General features: G+C 41.8%; 1 protein-coding gene across 1 annotated transcript in view; it reads left to right on the forward strand.

Annotated features, from left to right (window-relative positions):
* Nucleotides 1-12,734: 12,734 nt before the first annotated feature.
* Nucleotides 12,735-17,337, forward strand: part of LOC145401943 (uncharacterized) — a 174,489-nt gene continuing 169,886 nt past the window's right edge. The window contains exon 1 of the mRNA XM_080274050.1: nt 12,735-12,832. Within this exon, the coding sequence (XP_080130176.1) occupies nt 12,735-12,832 (98 nt within the window). The remainder of the gene's footprint in view (nt 12,833-17,337) is intronic.

The raw sequence follows: 17,337 nt of genomic DNA on the forward strand, positions 1-17,337 counted from the left end.
ACAAATCGCCTCCAAGTCGCCCTGTCCCCCTCCATTTCACTCCCCTGCTCCCAACTCACACCCCCCTCTCTCATATACCTCTCCACCCCATCTCTCCATCTCATCCTCGGCCTCCCCCTCCCTCTTTCCCCCTCCACCTCACTCACATACACTCTCTTCGTCAGTCTTTGGCCCTCCATCCTCTCCACATGGCCAAACCACCTCAGTGTGTTCCTCATAACGCTTCCTATCACATCCACATCAACACCACAACGCTCCTTTATATCCTCATTCGTCAGCCTGTCTCTCCATGTGACTCCACAGGCTCCTCTTAAATAACTCATTTCCATGGCTCTCACTCTTGACTTGTGTCCTTCCAACAACGTCCAAGCTTCACTTCCATACGTTAGAGTTGGTATCACAATACTATGATGTAGGAACTTTTCACTTCCATGCTCACTTCCCTGATTCTTATCACTGCTTTCAAAGAACCAGCAACCTTTCTTCCCTGCCGTACCCTTTCAAGCACTTCACCCTCCAAACCTCCATCCTTACTCATCACATTACCCAAGTACTTAAACGTACTCACATTTTCCAATTCCTCACCATCCAACCTCGCTGTACATTCACTGACTTCACCTCTCTCAAAGACCATCACTTTACTCTTCCCTACATTCACCTTTAGATTCCGTTTCTTACACACTCTCTCAAACTCATCCACCAAGCCTTGCAGCTCCCCTTCGTCTTCACTCAACAACACGGTATCATCTGCAAACAACAGTACAGGGAGTTTCCAAACACATTCCTCTCTCACCAGGGCCACTCCAACATCCACTACCCTACCTTGTACCTCTTTTATTACCCCATCCATGTACAGATTGAACAACCATGGAGACATGACACATCCCTGTTTCAACCCAACTTTCAAAGAGAAAAATTCACTTAGCTCACCATCCACACGCACTGCAGCCTTCGCACCATCATACATACTCTTCACAGCATTCAACAACTTCCCATCTATTCCATATATTCTTAACACTTTCCACAATCCTAGTCTATCCACCCTGTCATATTGCTTTCTCCAAATCCATGAAAGCCGCATACAACTTCTTTCCCTTCTCTAGAAACTTTTCCACTAAAGATCTGAGAATGAATATCTGATCTACACAACCTCTTCCCTTCCTAAAGCCTCCCTGTTCTTCTCCAACTAATTTCTCTGTTCTTTCTCTAACTCTGTCAATAAGTATCCTACCATATACTTTTCCTATTTTACTAAGAAGACAAATGCCCCTATGATTACCACACACTTCTTTCTCCCCTTTTCCTTTGTACAAGGGAATAATTATACCTGACTTCCAATCCTCCGGGACTCTACCTTCCTCCCAGGCCAATCTGCACATCTTCCACATCCATTCTACTACTATCTCTCCCCCATGCTTCAGCATTTCACCACACACTCCATCAATTCCTGGGGCTTTCCCTGATTTAACTTTCTTCATTGCTTCCACAACTTTTATCCTACTGATTTCTTCCTGTCTTCTCACCTCCCTCCTTCTTCCAGCCATTCCCCAGCCACTTATACTCGCCTTACTTCCATCCTCCACGTTCAACAATTCCTTAAAGTGTTCTCTCCATCTGCTCACTTTTTCTCCCTTCTCCACTAGTAATCTACCATTTTTATCTTTCACTCCCCTGCTAACTCCACTTCCACCCTGTCTTACTCTTTTCACCTCTTTCCAGAACATTTTCTTACAGTCCCTCCACTTTACACTCAAATTCCTTCCAAATTCCTCATCCACTCTCTTCTTACTCTCTCTTACTAATCTTTTCACCTCTCTCTTTCTTTCTACATATAACTCTCTCTTCCGCCTCTCAACTTCTTCCACGCCCCTATTTCTCATCCATTCATTGTATGCTTTCTTCTTTTGTGCCACAGCCCGTTTCACCTCTTCAGTCCACCACGCTGTTCCTTGCACCCCCTCCGTCTTCTCTTCCTTCCACACACCCACATCACATGCTGCACATATTTCTTCTGTAAATATTCTACACACACCTTCCACGTCCCCATCTGCTCCAACTCATATTTGCCCAATCGTTCCTCCACTTCTCTCTTATACTCTGCCTTTTCTCATCCTCTTGTAACCTTTCCACTCTCCTTGCAACTACTCCTTCCTCTCGTCTTTCCCTTCTTCTATTCCTCCATCTTACTTGAACTTTAACTCTGGCCACCACCAAGTAGTGGTCAGAAAGTCCACTCCCCCAACCTCTATAAACTCTTGCATCCAATATACATCTTCGCATCCTTTCATCCACACACACATAATCAATCATTGCCTTCCTTTCACTCAATTCACCACCCACCCTTCTCATCACTCGCCATGTATACCTGTGGATCATTTTATGCCTGAAGAGGGTATTGGCTATCACCAACCTCCCAGCACAAATGTCCACTAATGCACTCCCATTCTCATCTATCTCACCAGGCACACCCCACTCACCAACTATTCCATCCACCTTCACATTCCCAACTTTACCATTCATATCACCAATCAAAAACACTCTATCATTCCTTCCAAACTTTTCCATGCACACTTCTACATTTGTCCAGAACTCTTCTCTCACTCTTCTAGCACGATCTTGCGTTGGCGCATACACACACACAATCGCCCACATTTGTATTCCAACTTTCAACTTTACCCACACAATCCTTGATCCAACTGATCCATACTGTCTTATGCTCCTCTTCCATCTTTTACTCACAACTATACATACTTCTTCCTTTGCCCTCTCATTCTCACCTACTCCTGCACATATACCCCATCCATACTCCCATTCTCTCACACTTTCTCCTCTCCATTTTGTTTCAGTTATTCCACATACATCCACTTTCGCATCCTCAAGCACCTGGACAATCTCTCTCTCTTTCACCTTTTTGTGGTGAACAAAGCTGACGTGGTCAGGCATTTCAGACTGCTTCTGGCTTTATCGGACTTTTTCCGATGTATAGTAATTTAGTTCGGTAGCTCCTCATGTCCGATAAAAGCGAATTCCAGTCTATTGAAGTGCGTTATATCGAGGTTTTACTGTATGTGGATGCTGAAATGTCAGACTAGTCATACTTTTCTGTTTTAAGTCTGACATTCAGTTTCATGACATGTTTGACAAAACATTTTTTTGCAAAGATTATGAAAATATATAGTGTACTGTACAGATGTTTATCCCATAGTGTAAGCAGTTGCAGTATGTGAAAAGGCAAACAACTTGAAGCAGTTGTGTAGAGCACTAACACACACATGAGCAAGGATAATGAAACACTGGCAATACAGAGGTGTTCCTAGAGCACAGTGTAGCTAGAGAGGTGGTGGACCATCCCCTCTTGCAAACCTCCAGAGTTCCACATGGCTAAAGTAATCATTGTTATTTTAAATTAGAGCCCCCACAAACTCCTGAAAGTTGCCAGTGTTCGCTGGATCAATAAATAGCATGGGGTCACTACCCACTCAGAGCTAGCGTACCTTCCCTTTAAAAAATTCTTGTTGGGATTATTACTCATGCATAAAACATCATACCAGTATTATATTCATCTTAGATATTTTACTGATGCTCTAAATGAGATTTACGCCAAAAAGTTCTCCACAGAGTTTACTAAAATCCATGAAAGCTTATTGTGTGTTTTTGCATTCAGCACATTTTTACCAAGTGTTATAAATCTCACTTGTTTGAAAAATTTATCGTAGAGTTTCCATAGATCATAATCTTTCATTTGGCAAATCCTGACATGATTCTATCCATTATACCCTTAATAATAGTAAGAATTGTACAGCCGAAATCTTACGTGGCCGAGATCAGCGACCCAAGTGTTAAAAGGCACGGTATTCCTCTTGCTTTGAGAAAACGTCTTAGTTCTGCTACAGTCTATTTTTCCACACATATTTTAGCTGCGCAGTCAACCATGGCACTATATTTTCTGGATTTATCGGCTGATTTCAAAAGGCGCAGGCATCAGGAGTGGTGTATACACATCATCAGTGCCGGCTTGGGCCCCTGGCAACGGGCACACAAACTACGTGCCTCCATATGAGGTCAGTGAGTTCATACGAGCTTCAGTTGTTTAAGTACCATATTTCCTTCATTTGTCGTGTAAGATACAATATCGTTATATTCATTTACCATTTTTCTTTACAGATGTACATTCACCACCTAAAAACATGATAGTGATCAATACTCAGGCAACATAATACTCGCATGTAGACTGTCCCTAAACTGAGATAGATGCAACCTTCTGTTTATAGTATATTTTGAAAACGAAGCCATTTTTTTTCTCCATTATTATAAATAGATAAATCAATAAATATCCTATTCTCAGTTGAGTAACACAAAAATTGTATAACAGAGGGTAATTCAAGTTGACCCCACTTTTGCACTTTTCATTAAGTAATCTGGCAAGTGGTGGCATCTTTTTCCAGTTTGTAGGGGCTCTTATTCTTAATGGTTTACATATTTCTGTATAAAGATCAGAATTGCAGTACATTTCTCATTTAAAGAAAAAATGTTCCTAATCAATTGTAAAATTTAATCAAAATACAACTAAAAGAATAGTACAGATAATTGTTTCTCTGTTTTGTTAACCTTTCTTCAAAAGTTCTACAAAATGAAGCTCGCCATCTCCCCATTGAATTTTTTGGATACAAGCCTGTAAAGTTATATCTCATGTAACCCATTCAGCCATACAGTATTTCATTCTCCCTCAGAACCAAAAAAGGTATTGTATTTTAGTTATCATCATATAATAAAGCAGTAGGTGGTGTACTGTATTACATTATGAATGACCATAAAAATTGAGAAGAAAGTGATATGGCAACATTGTAGCCTTGGTCAGCTTTATGTTTTATGATTTTTATGGCCTGCTCACATGATCATCTTGCTATGATAACAGCAAGTGACAAGCTTTGAGCATTGTGGATAACTCTATAACATGACTGTTCATGACAAATGAGCAAAACATATACGTGTACTTCAATTTACAAGCAGTTGACCAGTGAAATTGTATTAGGGTAAGTGTTCTTGCCATGAACTGTCCCACTGGTTTACTACAATTATACATGTGGCTAATCATGGTGTAGAGTCATGTGTAGTTAGCACTGCATTAAGTAAGTGGGTGGGTGCCCACTCTCATGAACTGTAACCTAAGTGCATGTCCACATGTGTGCTCAAACAAGTGTTGGGGCAACAAGTATGTAACACAATAACAAACATGCTGCAAACATGTTGGGAACAGCAGCGTCCAGATCATGGTGACAGCATCATGATAAAATCTCAGCTGCCTGGTATGGACACTCATATCCCATCGCCTCCGCTACCAGTGTTCGAAGCTGCATTGAAACATGTTTGCATACATCTGTCCAAATACTGCTTCATACATGTACCCAAACATGTTGCCAACCGTTTTGTCAACATACGTTTGAGGGCACGTGTGGATGCACCCTAACAGTGCGGCTTGTATTAATGTTGTGCGGTATTCCATTTCCCTACAAATGTCTGTACTGTATCGTTTAGCTTGCATTCCTTATGGGGTAATACAGGATTGGATGATGTATGGGTGAATATACAGTAGGCCATTCAGGTACATGGGATCACCATGCACAGAATCTCCATATACAGGTAAAAAAGGCACTACTAAGGATGTTTCATGTGGATAAAGCATCCTAGTTGCATGGGGATGCTCAGGAAGGGGATTCCTGATGGTTGAAACCACCTGTGCAATTAGTTTTTTCCACATTTTTTTTTAGGCTTTTTTAATGTCACTTTCTTATGTCTGCATTACATCCATGCAGTAGGCTAGTCCCTTAAGTAGCATATCTGTAGTCTACTTGTATTTGGGGTCATCGAGAGTTTGTAGGAGGCAGGTTGGGGTTTATCATGGTGCATTTTTTCCAACCTTTTTATTTATTTTAACAACTTTAATGTAACTGTCTTATGTCTGCTCTACCTCTGTACTTTAGACTCTACTCTTAACATGCATGTCTGTAGTCTGAGTGGGGTCACAAAGGAACATTAGTAGGAGTCAGCACAGAGGGAGCCTAACACAAGAGTTTTATAATGGGATATGGATCTCCTTGTGCACAGGCTATACATTTTCATGGTGCCCTAGGTTAAAGTAGCACTTTACCTGTGTATCAGAAGGGTCAACTGTAATGAATATATATGCATAACATTCCATATGCTGATTAGAGCATAGAGAGATAGATGTCTGATGATAAAGCTTGTGCTCTTACAGCCTCTTACAACTTTTAACCTGCAAGTTACTGAAATATTCACAGTTCCCATAACTTGATGGCTATGGTTTGGCATTTTGAGGTTAACATCTTCAGCATTTCATATTAAAATTCAGTGTCTGCTGTTATGAAGGATTAAAATTTTATGTTTGTATAACACTGCTTTCCATGTCCTACACTTTGACACATGCATGGGATATTGTAAAGAAATACAGTAACCATTTATCTCTGAGTTCTTGAGTTCTGACTGGATATATTCAGTCAGCTTTTAAACAACTTGTTGACATCCAACAGGTATGAGTACCTCAACTGTGTCTGGGAGGATAATGAACCCATCTCAAAGTCAACTATCATAACCAACTTGTTTTGGATATTGTGTTGTGACACCGCAATGTTCATTTGGTTGATTTACAAGTGTATGTTGGCCAGGTGTTAGGCCTGGCATGGAATCTTCCATTACCGATTTCATCACCCAGGACATCCAGGTGGACCTCACCTCAGCTGCTGGGTGGTCACTGCTCCTGACAAGAGGGTGAGGATGTTCTTCACAGCCAGTGATGAGGGTGGAGCCCCTGAAAAATGGATTTGGCTTTCCTCCCCAGATGGCAAAGTCACCAGCGAAGCAAAGAGCCTTGTCTACATTGCAAAGTTGGTGAACAGTATGTCTGCTTTTTTTAATCACCACAGGTTGTCACATGCTATCAGCAGGTCTCCACTGGGAAAGCACAGTATTGATGGTTAGGTGGTAGGTGGGGGTGCCCATCATCCACCCACTTAGTGTAGTGGTACTCTGTTTTTAGGGTAGCACATTGAGTGGCAAGCCAAATGATTTCCTGTAAACCAGAAAGCATTTGCAACGTTCGGTAGTAACCTTATAACCAACCAACACGCGTTCCCTACGTGACTGCAAGTGGGTTGGTGGAGGGTTAGTGACCCACCCTGGAAAACAACTAACTAAAAATACGAACAAGAAGCCTCGGACCAGGACTGACCAAAAGGTGACGACTAAGGACCAAACAAAGGACATGGTACGGATAGCTACATAGAATGTAAGGGGTGCGAATGATGAGGTGAAAGAGAGAGAGATTGTCCAGGTTCTTGAGGGTGCGAAAGTGGATGTATGCGGATTAACTGAAACTAAATGGAAAGGAGAAAGTGTGAGAGAATGGGAATATGGATGGGGTATATGTGCGGCAGTAGGTGAGAATGAGAGGGTAAAAGAAGGAGTGTGTATTGTTGTGAGTAACAGATGAAAGGGGAATATGAGAGAGTATGGATCAGTTGGCTCAAGGATTGTGTGGGTAAGACTGAGAGTTGAACTGCAAATGTGGGCGATTGTGTGCATGTATGCGCCAACGCAAGACCGTGCAAGCAGAGTGAGAGGAGTTCTGGACAAATGTGGAAGTATGTATGGAAGACTTTGAAAGGAATGAGAGAGTGTTTTTGATTGGTGATATGAATGGTAAAGTTGGGAATGTGAAGGTGGATGGAGTAGTTGGTGAGTGGGGTGTGCCTGCTGAGATAGACGAGAATTGTTGACTCTATACAGGGGTTTGATCCGCCCCTGTGTGGAGTACAACTCTCATGTGTGGGGAGGCTCCCCACATACAGCTCTTCTCAATAGGGTGGAGTCAAAGGCTTTTCGTCTCATTAACTCTCCTCCTCTTACTGACTCCCTTCAACCTCTGTCTCTTCGCCGCACTGTTGCATCTTTATCTCTTTTCTATCGCTACTTTAATGGTCACTGCTCCTCTGAACTGTCTGCTTGCATTCCTCCACCTCTACGACGGGCGCGTAGCACCCGTCTGGCAGCAAACTCTCATCCCTTTTCTGTCCAACTCTCTAATGCAAGAGTTAACCGTTACTCCCAGTCTTTCATTTATGCAACAGGTCAGCTCTGGAACTGTCTCCCTCTGTCTGTATTTCCTCCTGCCTATGATCTCCAGTCTTTCAAACGTAGTGTGTCCAGGCATCTCAAAATGATCGGATCTTGAATTTGGCTCTCTATTGTATTTTGTTTTTCTCTTGGAGGGAACTGTTACTGCGGGCTCATGGCCTTTGGTTCCTTCTTCCTCGCATAAAAAAAAAAAAAAAAAAAAAAAAAAAAAAATTTGTGCCGGGAGGGGATTGGAGGTAGCCAATACCTTCTTCAGGCACAAAATGATCCACAAGTATACATGGCGAGTGATGAGAAGGGTGGATGGTGAACTGAATGAAAGGAAGTCAATGCTTGATTATGTGTGTGTGGATCAAAGGATGCAAAGATGTGTAATGGATGCAAGAGCACATAGAGGTTGGGGGAGTGGACTTTCTGACCACCACCAAGTGGTGGTCAGAATCAAGGTCCAAGTAAAATGGAGAAATAGAAGAAGGGAAGATTGGGAGGAAGGAGTATATGCAAGGAGAATGGAAAGGTTACAAGAGGATGAGAAAGAGGCAGAGTATAAGAGAGAAGTGGAGGAACGATTGAGTAAATATGAATTGGAGCAGATGGGGGACGTGGAAGGTGTGTGCAAGATATTCACAGAAGACATGTGTACAGCTTGTGAGGAGGTATGTTGGGTGAAGAGAAGACGAAAGGGGGTGCAAGGAACAGTATGGTGGAATGAAGAGGTGAAAAAGGCTGTGGCACAAAAGAAAGCATATAGTGAATGGATAAGCAACAGGGGTGTGGAAGAAGCTGAGAGATGGAAGAGAGAGTTATATGTAGAAAGGAAGAGAGAGGTGAAAAGGTTAGTAAGAGAGAGAGTAAGAAGAGAGCGGATGAGGAGTTTGGAAGGAACATGAGTGTAAAGCGGAGTGAATGTAAGAAAATTTTCTGGAAAGAGGTAAAGAGAATTGATAGGGTGCCAAGGAAGTTAGTTGGGGAGTGAAAGATAAAAATGGTAGATTACCAGTGGAGAAGGCAGAAAAAGTGAGCAGATGGAAAGAACACTTAAGGAATTGCTGAACATAGAGAATGAAAGTAATGCAAGTATAAGTGGCTGGGAGAAGGAGGGATGTGAGAAGAGAGGAAGAAATCAGTAGGATGGAAGTTGTGGAAGCAATGAAGAAAGTTAAAATGGAGAAAGCACCAGGAATTGATGGAGTGTGTGGTGAAATGCCGAAGCAAGGGGGAGAGATAGTAGTAGAATGGATGTGGAAGATGTGCAGATTGGCCTGGGAGGAAGGTAGAGTCCCGGAGAACTGGAAGTTAGGCATAATTATTCCCCTGTACAAAGGAAAAAGGGAAAAAGAAGTGTGTAGTAATCATAGGGGCATTTGTCTTCATAGTGTAGTAGGAAAAGTATATGGTGGGATACTTATCGATAGAGTTAGGAAAATAACAGAGGAATTAGTTGGAGAAGAACAGGGAGGTTTTAGGAGTGGAAGAGATTGTGTAGATCAGATATTCATTCTTAGATCTTTAGTGGAAAAGTTTCTAGAGAAGGGAAAGAAGTTGTATGCTGCCTTCATGGATTTGGAGAAAGCATATGACAGGGTGAATAGACAAGGATTGTGGAAAGTATTAAGAATATATGGAGTAGATGGAAAGTTGTTGAATTCCATGAAAAGTGTGTATGAGGATGCTAAGGCTGCAGTGCGTGTGGATAGTGAAGTGAGTGAATTTTCCTATTTGAAGGTTGGATTGAAACAAGGATGTGTCATGTCTCCATAGTTGTTGAGTCTGTATATGGATGGGGTTATAAAAGGGATACAATTAAGGTAGGGCAGTGGATCTTGGAGTGTCGCTAGTGAGAGAGGGCAGTGTTTGGAAACTCCCTGTACTGCTGTTTGCAGATGATATTATGTTGGTAAGTGAAGATGAAGGGGAGCTACAAGACTTGATTAATGAATTTGGAGGAGTGTGTAAGAAGCGGAATGTGAAGGTGAATGAAGGGAAGAATAAAGTTTGGTCTTCGAGAGAAGTGAAGTCAGTGAATGTTGTACAGTGAGGTTGGATGAGGAGGAAATGGAAAATGTGAGTGCATTTAAGTACATGGGTAGTGTGATGAGTAAGGATGGAAGTTTGGAGGGTGAAGTGCTTGAAAGGGTACAAAGGTTGCTTGTTCCTTGAGAGTGGTGATAAGAAACAGGGAAGTGAAAAAGCTACAGTGATACCAACTCGAACGTATGGAAGTGAAACCTGGACCTTGTTGGAGGGACAGAAGTTAGGAGTGAGAGCAGTGGAAATGAAGTATTTGAGAGGAGCATGTGGAGTCACATGGAGAGACAGACTGACAAATGAGGAAGTGAAGGAGCATTGTGGTGTGGATGTGGATGTGATAGGAATCATTTGGAGAAACACACTGAGGTGGTTTGGCCATGTGGAGAGTGAGAGACTGATGAGGAGAGTGTATGTGAGGTGGATGGGGGGAGTGGGAGGGAGAAGCCAAGGATGAGATGGAGGGATGGAGTGGATAGGTATATGAGAGAGGAGGGGTGTGAGCTAGGAGCAGGGCAACAAAATGGTAGGGGACAGCGACATGGAGGTGATTTGTTTGTGGTCACCCTTTACCTGGATTAAGGCATCTGGCAATAGATAGATAGATAGGTTACCACCCAACATAGTAATAAACGGTTTCCCGGTGTGCTGGAAACCATTTGGCTTGCCACTCAGTGTAGAGTCACCCATAGACAGAAGGAAGAGGAAAGAATGAAAGAAAGACAGATGAGGAAGGAAGGAAAGACGGAAGAGAGAAAAGAGCAGGCACCCAAGAGCAGCACTACATCGACCTTTCAGTAATCCTGGATGTTCCAGGCCTTTCCTCACCCTCCCCTGCCCTGCCTCATCCACGTTGGATCCTCACATGGAGATCCTGCTCCTCATTTATATGTGGAGTACTGAGGGTGGATAGGATACGAAATAATGAGATTCGTGAAAGATGCGGAGTGAGGAAGTCGGTGGACACCAGAAATGAAGAGAGTGTACTGAGATGGTATGGTCTTGTGGAGAGAATGGATAACAATAGAGGGGTGAAGAAGGTATATCTGAGCGAATTCGATGAAGGGAGGAGGCGAGGTAGGCCAAGGAGAAGGTGGAGAGATATGGTGGATGAATGTGTGAGGAAGATAGGTTTGCAAGTTGGTGAGGCTAGGGAACTGACAAGAGATCGAGCTGGCTGGATGAATTTTGTGAGATGTGCATGATCAGGAATTTTTGGCACCCCTTTTTAACGTGGCAGCGTCTGGATTGACTCTGTCTGATACGATATGTGAAGCTACAGAACGCTACAGAACGTGGTGAATGTTTTTGGCGTATCCGATAGAGCCAGGATTCTGGGGGTTTGACTGATGAGTGAATGGAAGCGTGGCCCATTGGATTGGGCAATTGTGAGCTGTCTGGACATTGCTACTCCTCACCCTGCCCTTGGGTGGGAAAGGAGGTCCGGATGATGATGATGATGATGATTATATATATATATATATATATATATATATATATATATATATATATATATATATATATATATATATATATATATATATATATATATATATATATATATACTTTAGGGGAACTTCAGTGCAACAGTTGGCATATCGAAAAATAGAGAAGCTTCCTATTTCTCCCATCTTTCCTGTCACTACTTATTGCTTTTCTTTCCGTTACAGGTGGCTTTACATTGAGTGACAAGCCAAATGGTTTCCTGTAAGCCAAGAAACCATTTACAACGCTGGGTGGTAACCATATAACCAAACCATACGTGCTCCCTACGTGTCAAGCGGGTTGGTGGAGGGTTAGTGCCCCTCCCGGTAAAACAAATAACTCAGAGTCAAATGGCCACCCCGTAAGGGATTATGGCGTCTGGCAATAGATAGATAGATAGAGAAGCATGTATGGGATCGTCAGAGCAGGAGAGAGGAACGTCAGAGGTGACATGGCAAATTTTGCCGAATTATATAACATGAGAATAATGAACACATTCTTCCACAAAGAACATGGACAAAATGGACCTAGAGAAACCCAAATGGAGACCCCCCCCCCGAAAAAAAAATGAAATCGACTTTATTATAATAGATATGAACAACACTATCACTATTATCACATTTATTAAGAAGGTAAACATTCGAAGTGAGTTAACCCTAGAATATTGGTATTCTTCTTTCATGGATGTTTTAAAGAAAACTAGCTTGCGATAGCTACAGAGCATAGGAAGAAAATTACTCAAATAAAACGAATTATTAAAAGAAACTCTAACGCAACATTTTATATGCTATTTTCAAATATTTATCTAAAAATAACTGACGAAATATAAATTTGCCTAACCCAGGAAGCGTTAGCCCTTATTAATAAAAGTAATTAATAATTTATTTCTAAATGTGCATGATTCTTTGTTTCGTATATTATTGCTTAGTTATTGTTTATATAGTTTTAAATCATATGTTTTGATGCAACAACAAGGTAAGTGTATAAACTCGTTTTGACAACCTTGTGTACAGACGCGCCATCTTTTATCTGCAGTGCACTAGCCAGTAAGCTTCTTCACCTGATGCAAGATGGCTGAACCACAACAAATGGAAGTGGACCCTGATTTTGTGTATGATTCCGATGATGACGACGTAGTGATACTCGCTGATGACTCCAAAAAGATGGAGTAAGTACCATTTAAGATTTTGTTGGTGTAGTATGAGAGATACATTGTCCTTGTGTCTGTTCAGGCGTCGTTGTGATGGACAGACTCTGATCGATCCTTTGGCAAGTTCTTTGATGTACGTTGATACCATTATTTCCACAGAATATGTAGAGGGGTAGTCATATTTTCTGGAGCCGTTGCCACTATTCCGAACCAACCCCTCGGGTATTCGTGTTTGTTCGCAGTAGAATCCGTAAGAATGTTCTAGATTTGTTGCATCATAAGGTCAGTTTGGGCACTTGTTGCTAGATAGGAGCTCCTTTACCATTTTTGTATCTTCATTTACAGTTGTATTTTTGGTATTATGTGCTTTCCGAAAATACTTCTTATTTATTTTCTTTTATTTTTTATTTACCTTAATTCAGATTAAGGTAAGAGTCTTAGGTAAGGGTAGTTAATTTTTGGTTTGGTTAGGATTTCGTCTTCCAAAGAGGTGCTGTCCGAAACGGCAAAATTACCGTAATTTTTCGTAATTATTGTCAAATACCTTGTGTAATGAGGAATGATTAAGAAAGAGGGCATTTGCTATACTCATGGGGATGCAAGTTACTTGTAATTTCCTGTACATTTTAACAGTTTTCCTTGTATTTTTATGTTGTAGTCTGCAGATCCCTCATTGTCAGTGAGGAATTTAAATTGGATTGCTGGAAAACTTGGTGAAATTTTAGGAGAGCAGTCATGCTTGAAATTTATAGTGTACTTTTTTCTTGGTAAAATGTAACCTGATTATCATAGTGATGGATTCAGAAAGTTATGGAAAGGCATAATTTTGAAGATATTAATGTATACTTCAAGGAGATGTGAAATCTTAAATATTTACAAAATATTTTACCTCCCATTTAATTGATTCATACTCAGCAAAGATGCAAAAAAGAAAAAAAATGAATATATATATATATATATATATATATATATATATTTTAGTATGAAGAGGTTAGTCAGTAAACACAGAAAATATTATTTATATATGGGATAGACCGGGTCTCCCATGCTGCATTATGATGGCATCATGACTTTACTGTTGATGCCAAGACCAGTGAGTTAAAGCAGGGTGAATTAGGTTAGGTTAGGATAAATTGGGTTAGGTAGGGTTAGGATAAGTAAGATTTCAATAAATTAGGTTAGATCTATCTCTCCCTGCATGTCTGCGGGTGGGTTGGTGGAGGGTTGGTGCCCCTCCCCGTAAAACCAGTAACTCAAAGTCAAATGGCCACCCCTTACGGGATTGTGGCGTCTGACGGTAGATAGATAGATAGATCTATCTGTCTACAGCCAGATGCCATAATCCTGTAAGGGGTAGCCATTTATCTTTGAATTACAGTAAAAGCTCGATATATTGGACTTCAGTATACCAGAATTCGCTTTTATCGGAATTGAGGAGCTACTAGACTAAGTTCTTATTTATCAAAGTCCGATAAAGCCAGAAGCAGTCCGGACTGTCTGACCACATCAGCTGTGTTTACCACAATAAGGTATATAAAAGATATGTTTATCAGTGTACAGTACAGTACATATTATATATACTATATTGTACCATTTGATTATTGTAGTGAATGTATAAGACAGTACAGTACTGCAGTGGTAGTGAAAACAGTTTAAAAACCAACGGTGCAATCCAGACTAATGTCTGATATATTGGAAAAAGTCTGGGTTAGTAGGGGGAAGTCTGGATGTTGCTTTTATTGGATTTTCGCTTTTTTCGGAATGGCGTGGGCCCCAATTAGTCTGCCATAGTGAGGTCTTACTGTAGTTGTTTTACAGGTAGAGGCACTGACACTGCCAGCCCACTTGTTGACACGTAGGGAACATGTATGGGTTGGTTATGTGGTTACCACCTGGCCTTTTAAATGGTTTCCTGACTTACAGGAAACCATTAGGCTTGTCACATAATGTAAAGCCACCTGAAAAGTAAAAAAGAGTTCTGAAAAGTTACAGGGAAAGATTGGAGAAATAGGAAGAGAGGAGGGCAGGCACAGAAAAAGAATGATAAAGGTGAAAGAGGAATTAGGCAGCACTACATCAAATGAGTTGATGATGACTTCTATCATCTACCACCCATATTTGTGTAAATTAGGTTAGGTTATGAAGCTTCAGGTTAGGTATGGGTAGGCTAAATAAAATGAGATTAGGTTAAATTAGGATAATTTGGTTTAGACTTACTGTATATAAACAGCACTTATGAGGGTAGATTACAGCTGAAATGGCGTTCTGAGATTGCATTTGTCTGTCGTCAGTGCATAAGATGACTTTTTTTTTTTTTTCAGTGCTATTATGATTGTAAGCAAAACTCTGCTTTTCACATTATCTAAACAAAATTTGATTTGCAAGTAACCGCCTGATTTAGAACTGAAGTCCCTAAAGTCCAAGAAAGAGCAAAAATTATATACAGTAATCACTCCAATATCCGGATCAATAGAGCCATCGGTAGGTTCGGATATTGGTTTTGTCCGGATATTGGGCCCCAGCTTATGGACTTGTACTTACGGACCCTAACACAGAGAAACACCTATACAACTCCCTCCGGACATGCATAGCACCTATTTAACACCCAAATCACACCAATAAGGCACATAAATGACTGAAATAAATGCAATAGACACATAAAATGTGGGTTTAGAAGTATGTTCATACATTAATAAACATTCTGGTACAGTAATCACTCCAATATCCGGATCAATAGAGCCATCGGTAGGTTCGGATATTGGTTTTGTCCGGATATTGGGCCCCAGCTTATGGACTTGTACTTACGGACCCTAACACAGAGAAACACCTATACAACTCCCTCCGGACATGCATAGCACCTATTTAACACCCAAATCACACCAATAAGGCACATAAATGACTGAAATAAATGCAATAGACACATAAAATGTGGGTTTAGAAGTATGTTCATACATTAATAAACATTCTGGTACTTATGGACTCTAACCGAACCTAACCTAACCGAACCTAACCGAACTCTGAAAAACACATTCCTACTGCACATGCATGAGGTAAGTTTAGTATGGAAAGAAGTACAATATGACACTTTCTGGTAAGTATAGTATGGGAAAAAATACAATATGAAACATTCTGGTAAATATAGTATGGAAAATAGTACAACATGAAACATTTTGGCTACTTACAGCAAGTCCCTGGCCACCTCGATGAATAACCGCCTCCTCTCGGACTCTGACAGTAAGAACGATTTCCTGAAGCACTTGCACTACACTCTTCCTGAAGTCTTGCACTGAACTTAGTCACTAACACACAGAAGTCCGTTCTTTTCACAGTGTTCACTTTAGTCCAAATAATGTTCCATTAAATTTAAGTGTTGCACATTAACTTTTCCCAAGTTTTTTAAGTTTCCAAAGCCAAAACAAAGAAGGTTAGTTACGTTAAATTTCTTTTCTACTTAGTCTTTTCTCCCAACTTGAAAACCTTAACACAACACACCGTTTTTTTCACTGCACAACACTCAAAATTCCCGTGTGGTCTAGTGGAGAAGTTCTTGCTGTTTATTCACTGTCAGAGCCCGAGAGTATCACTGGCAGGCGTCCAAGGGGTGCATCGGTGGGTAGTGGTGATGGCGTACCGACTACAGAAGACTCTGAAGACAGCCGCAAACTCACGTCGAGCGGTGACTCCACTGTAGCTGATGTGCTGGGCTGTGGCTCGGAGCATGAGGGCCTGTCTTGGGGAGGCAACGGAGTGGAACCAGGGCTTGGCACAGCGGGGGTCACGGGCCTGAAAAACTGTCAATCGCTGACTGACGCAAGGACCGACGATTCTGGCGATTGATGATGCGCTGCCGGAAAGCACGCACTTCCTCCACGAGTCCCAAGGGCCCCATCTCCCTGTCGCAGTCCGGGTGTTCCAGGTAGTCTAGGACGAACTCTAGATGTTCCCGGAGTGCGCTCAGCTTGGGGATGGCTGGAGTAGTGTCCTGCTGGGCGGAGTCTGCATCATCATCGCCTTCGTCGTCGGAATCTTCAAGTTCGGGACTGACACCAGCAACCGAAGACGCGATCTCGATATCAGACAACGTCTGATACCCAGGATCGCCCTCGTCGTCGTCCAACCACTCACGAACATCGTCCACATCAACATCGTCGCCGTGCGTACGTAGCCGTGCATGGAAGTCATCCACGTCAAACCCTAGGAAATCGTACTCCACATCTGTTCCGAGAAGCAGACGAGACCAACCATTTTCAAGAGTTTTCACAGGGACTTCCTTCCATGCACTAGCCAGTTGTACAGCGCAGACTTGATGTTGTAGCGGCGAAGGTTTTCCAAAGTCCGCTTGCCTCGAGTGTCACGTCCTTCCCTGCGCTCGTCCTTGTCCTCGAGAACCACCATCACCTCGTCCAGGAACTTCCGACGGTACAGGCGCTTGTTGCCACGATCACTCCTTGGTCCATTGGTTGAATGAGAGCAGTCGTATTAGGTGGCAGAAACATGCACCTAATACGGCCATTCTCAGCAAC

The sequence above is a fragment of the Coenobita brevimanus genome, chromosome 57 (genome assembly GCF_032717465.1).
Source record: "Coenobita brevimanus isolate Jiangsu-jjx chromosome 57, ASM3271746v2, whole genome shotgun sequence".
NCBI classification, from domain to species: Eukaryota; Metazoa; Arthropoda; class Malacostraca; order Decapoda; family Coenobitidae; genus Coenobita; species Coenobita brevimanus.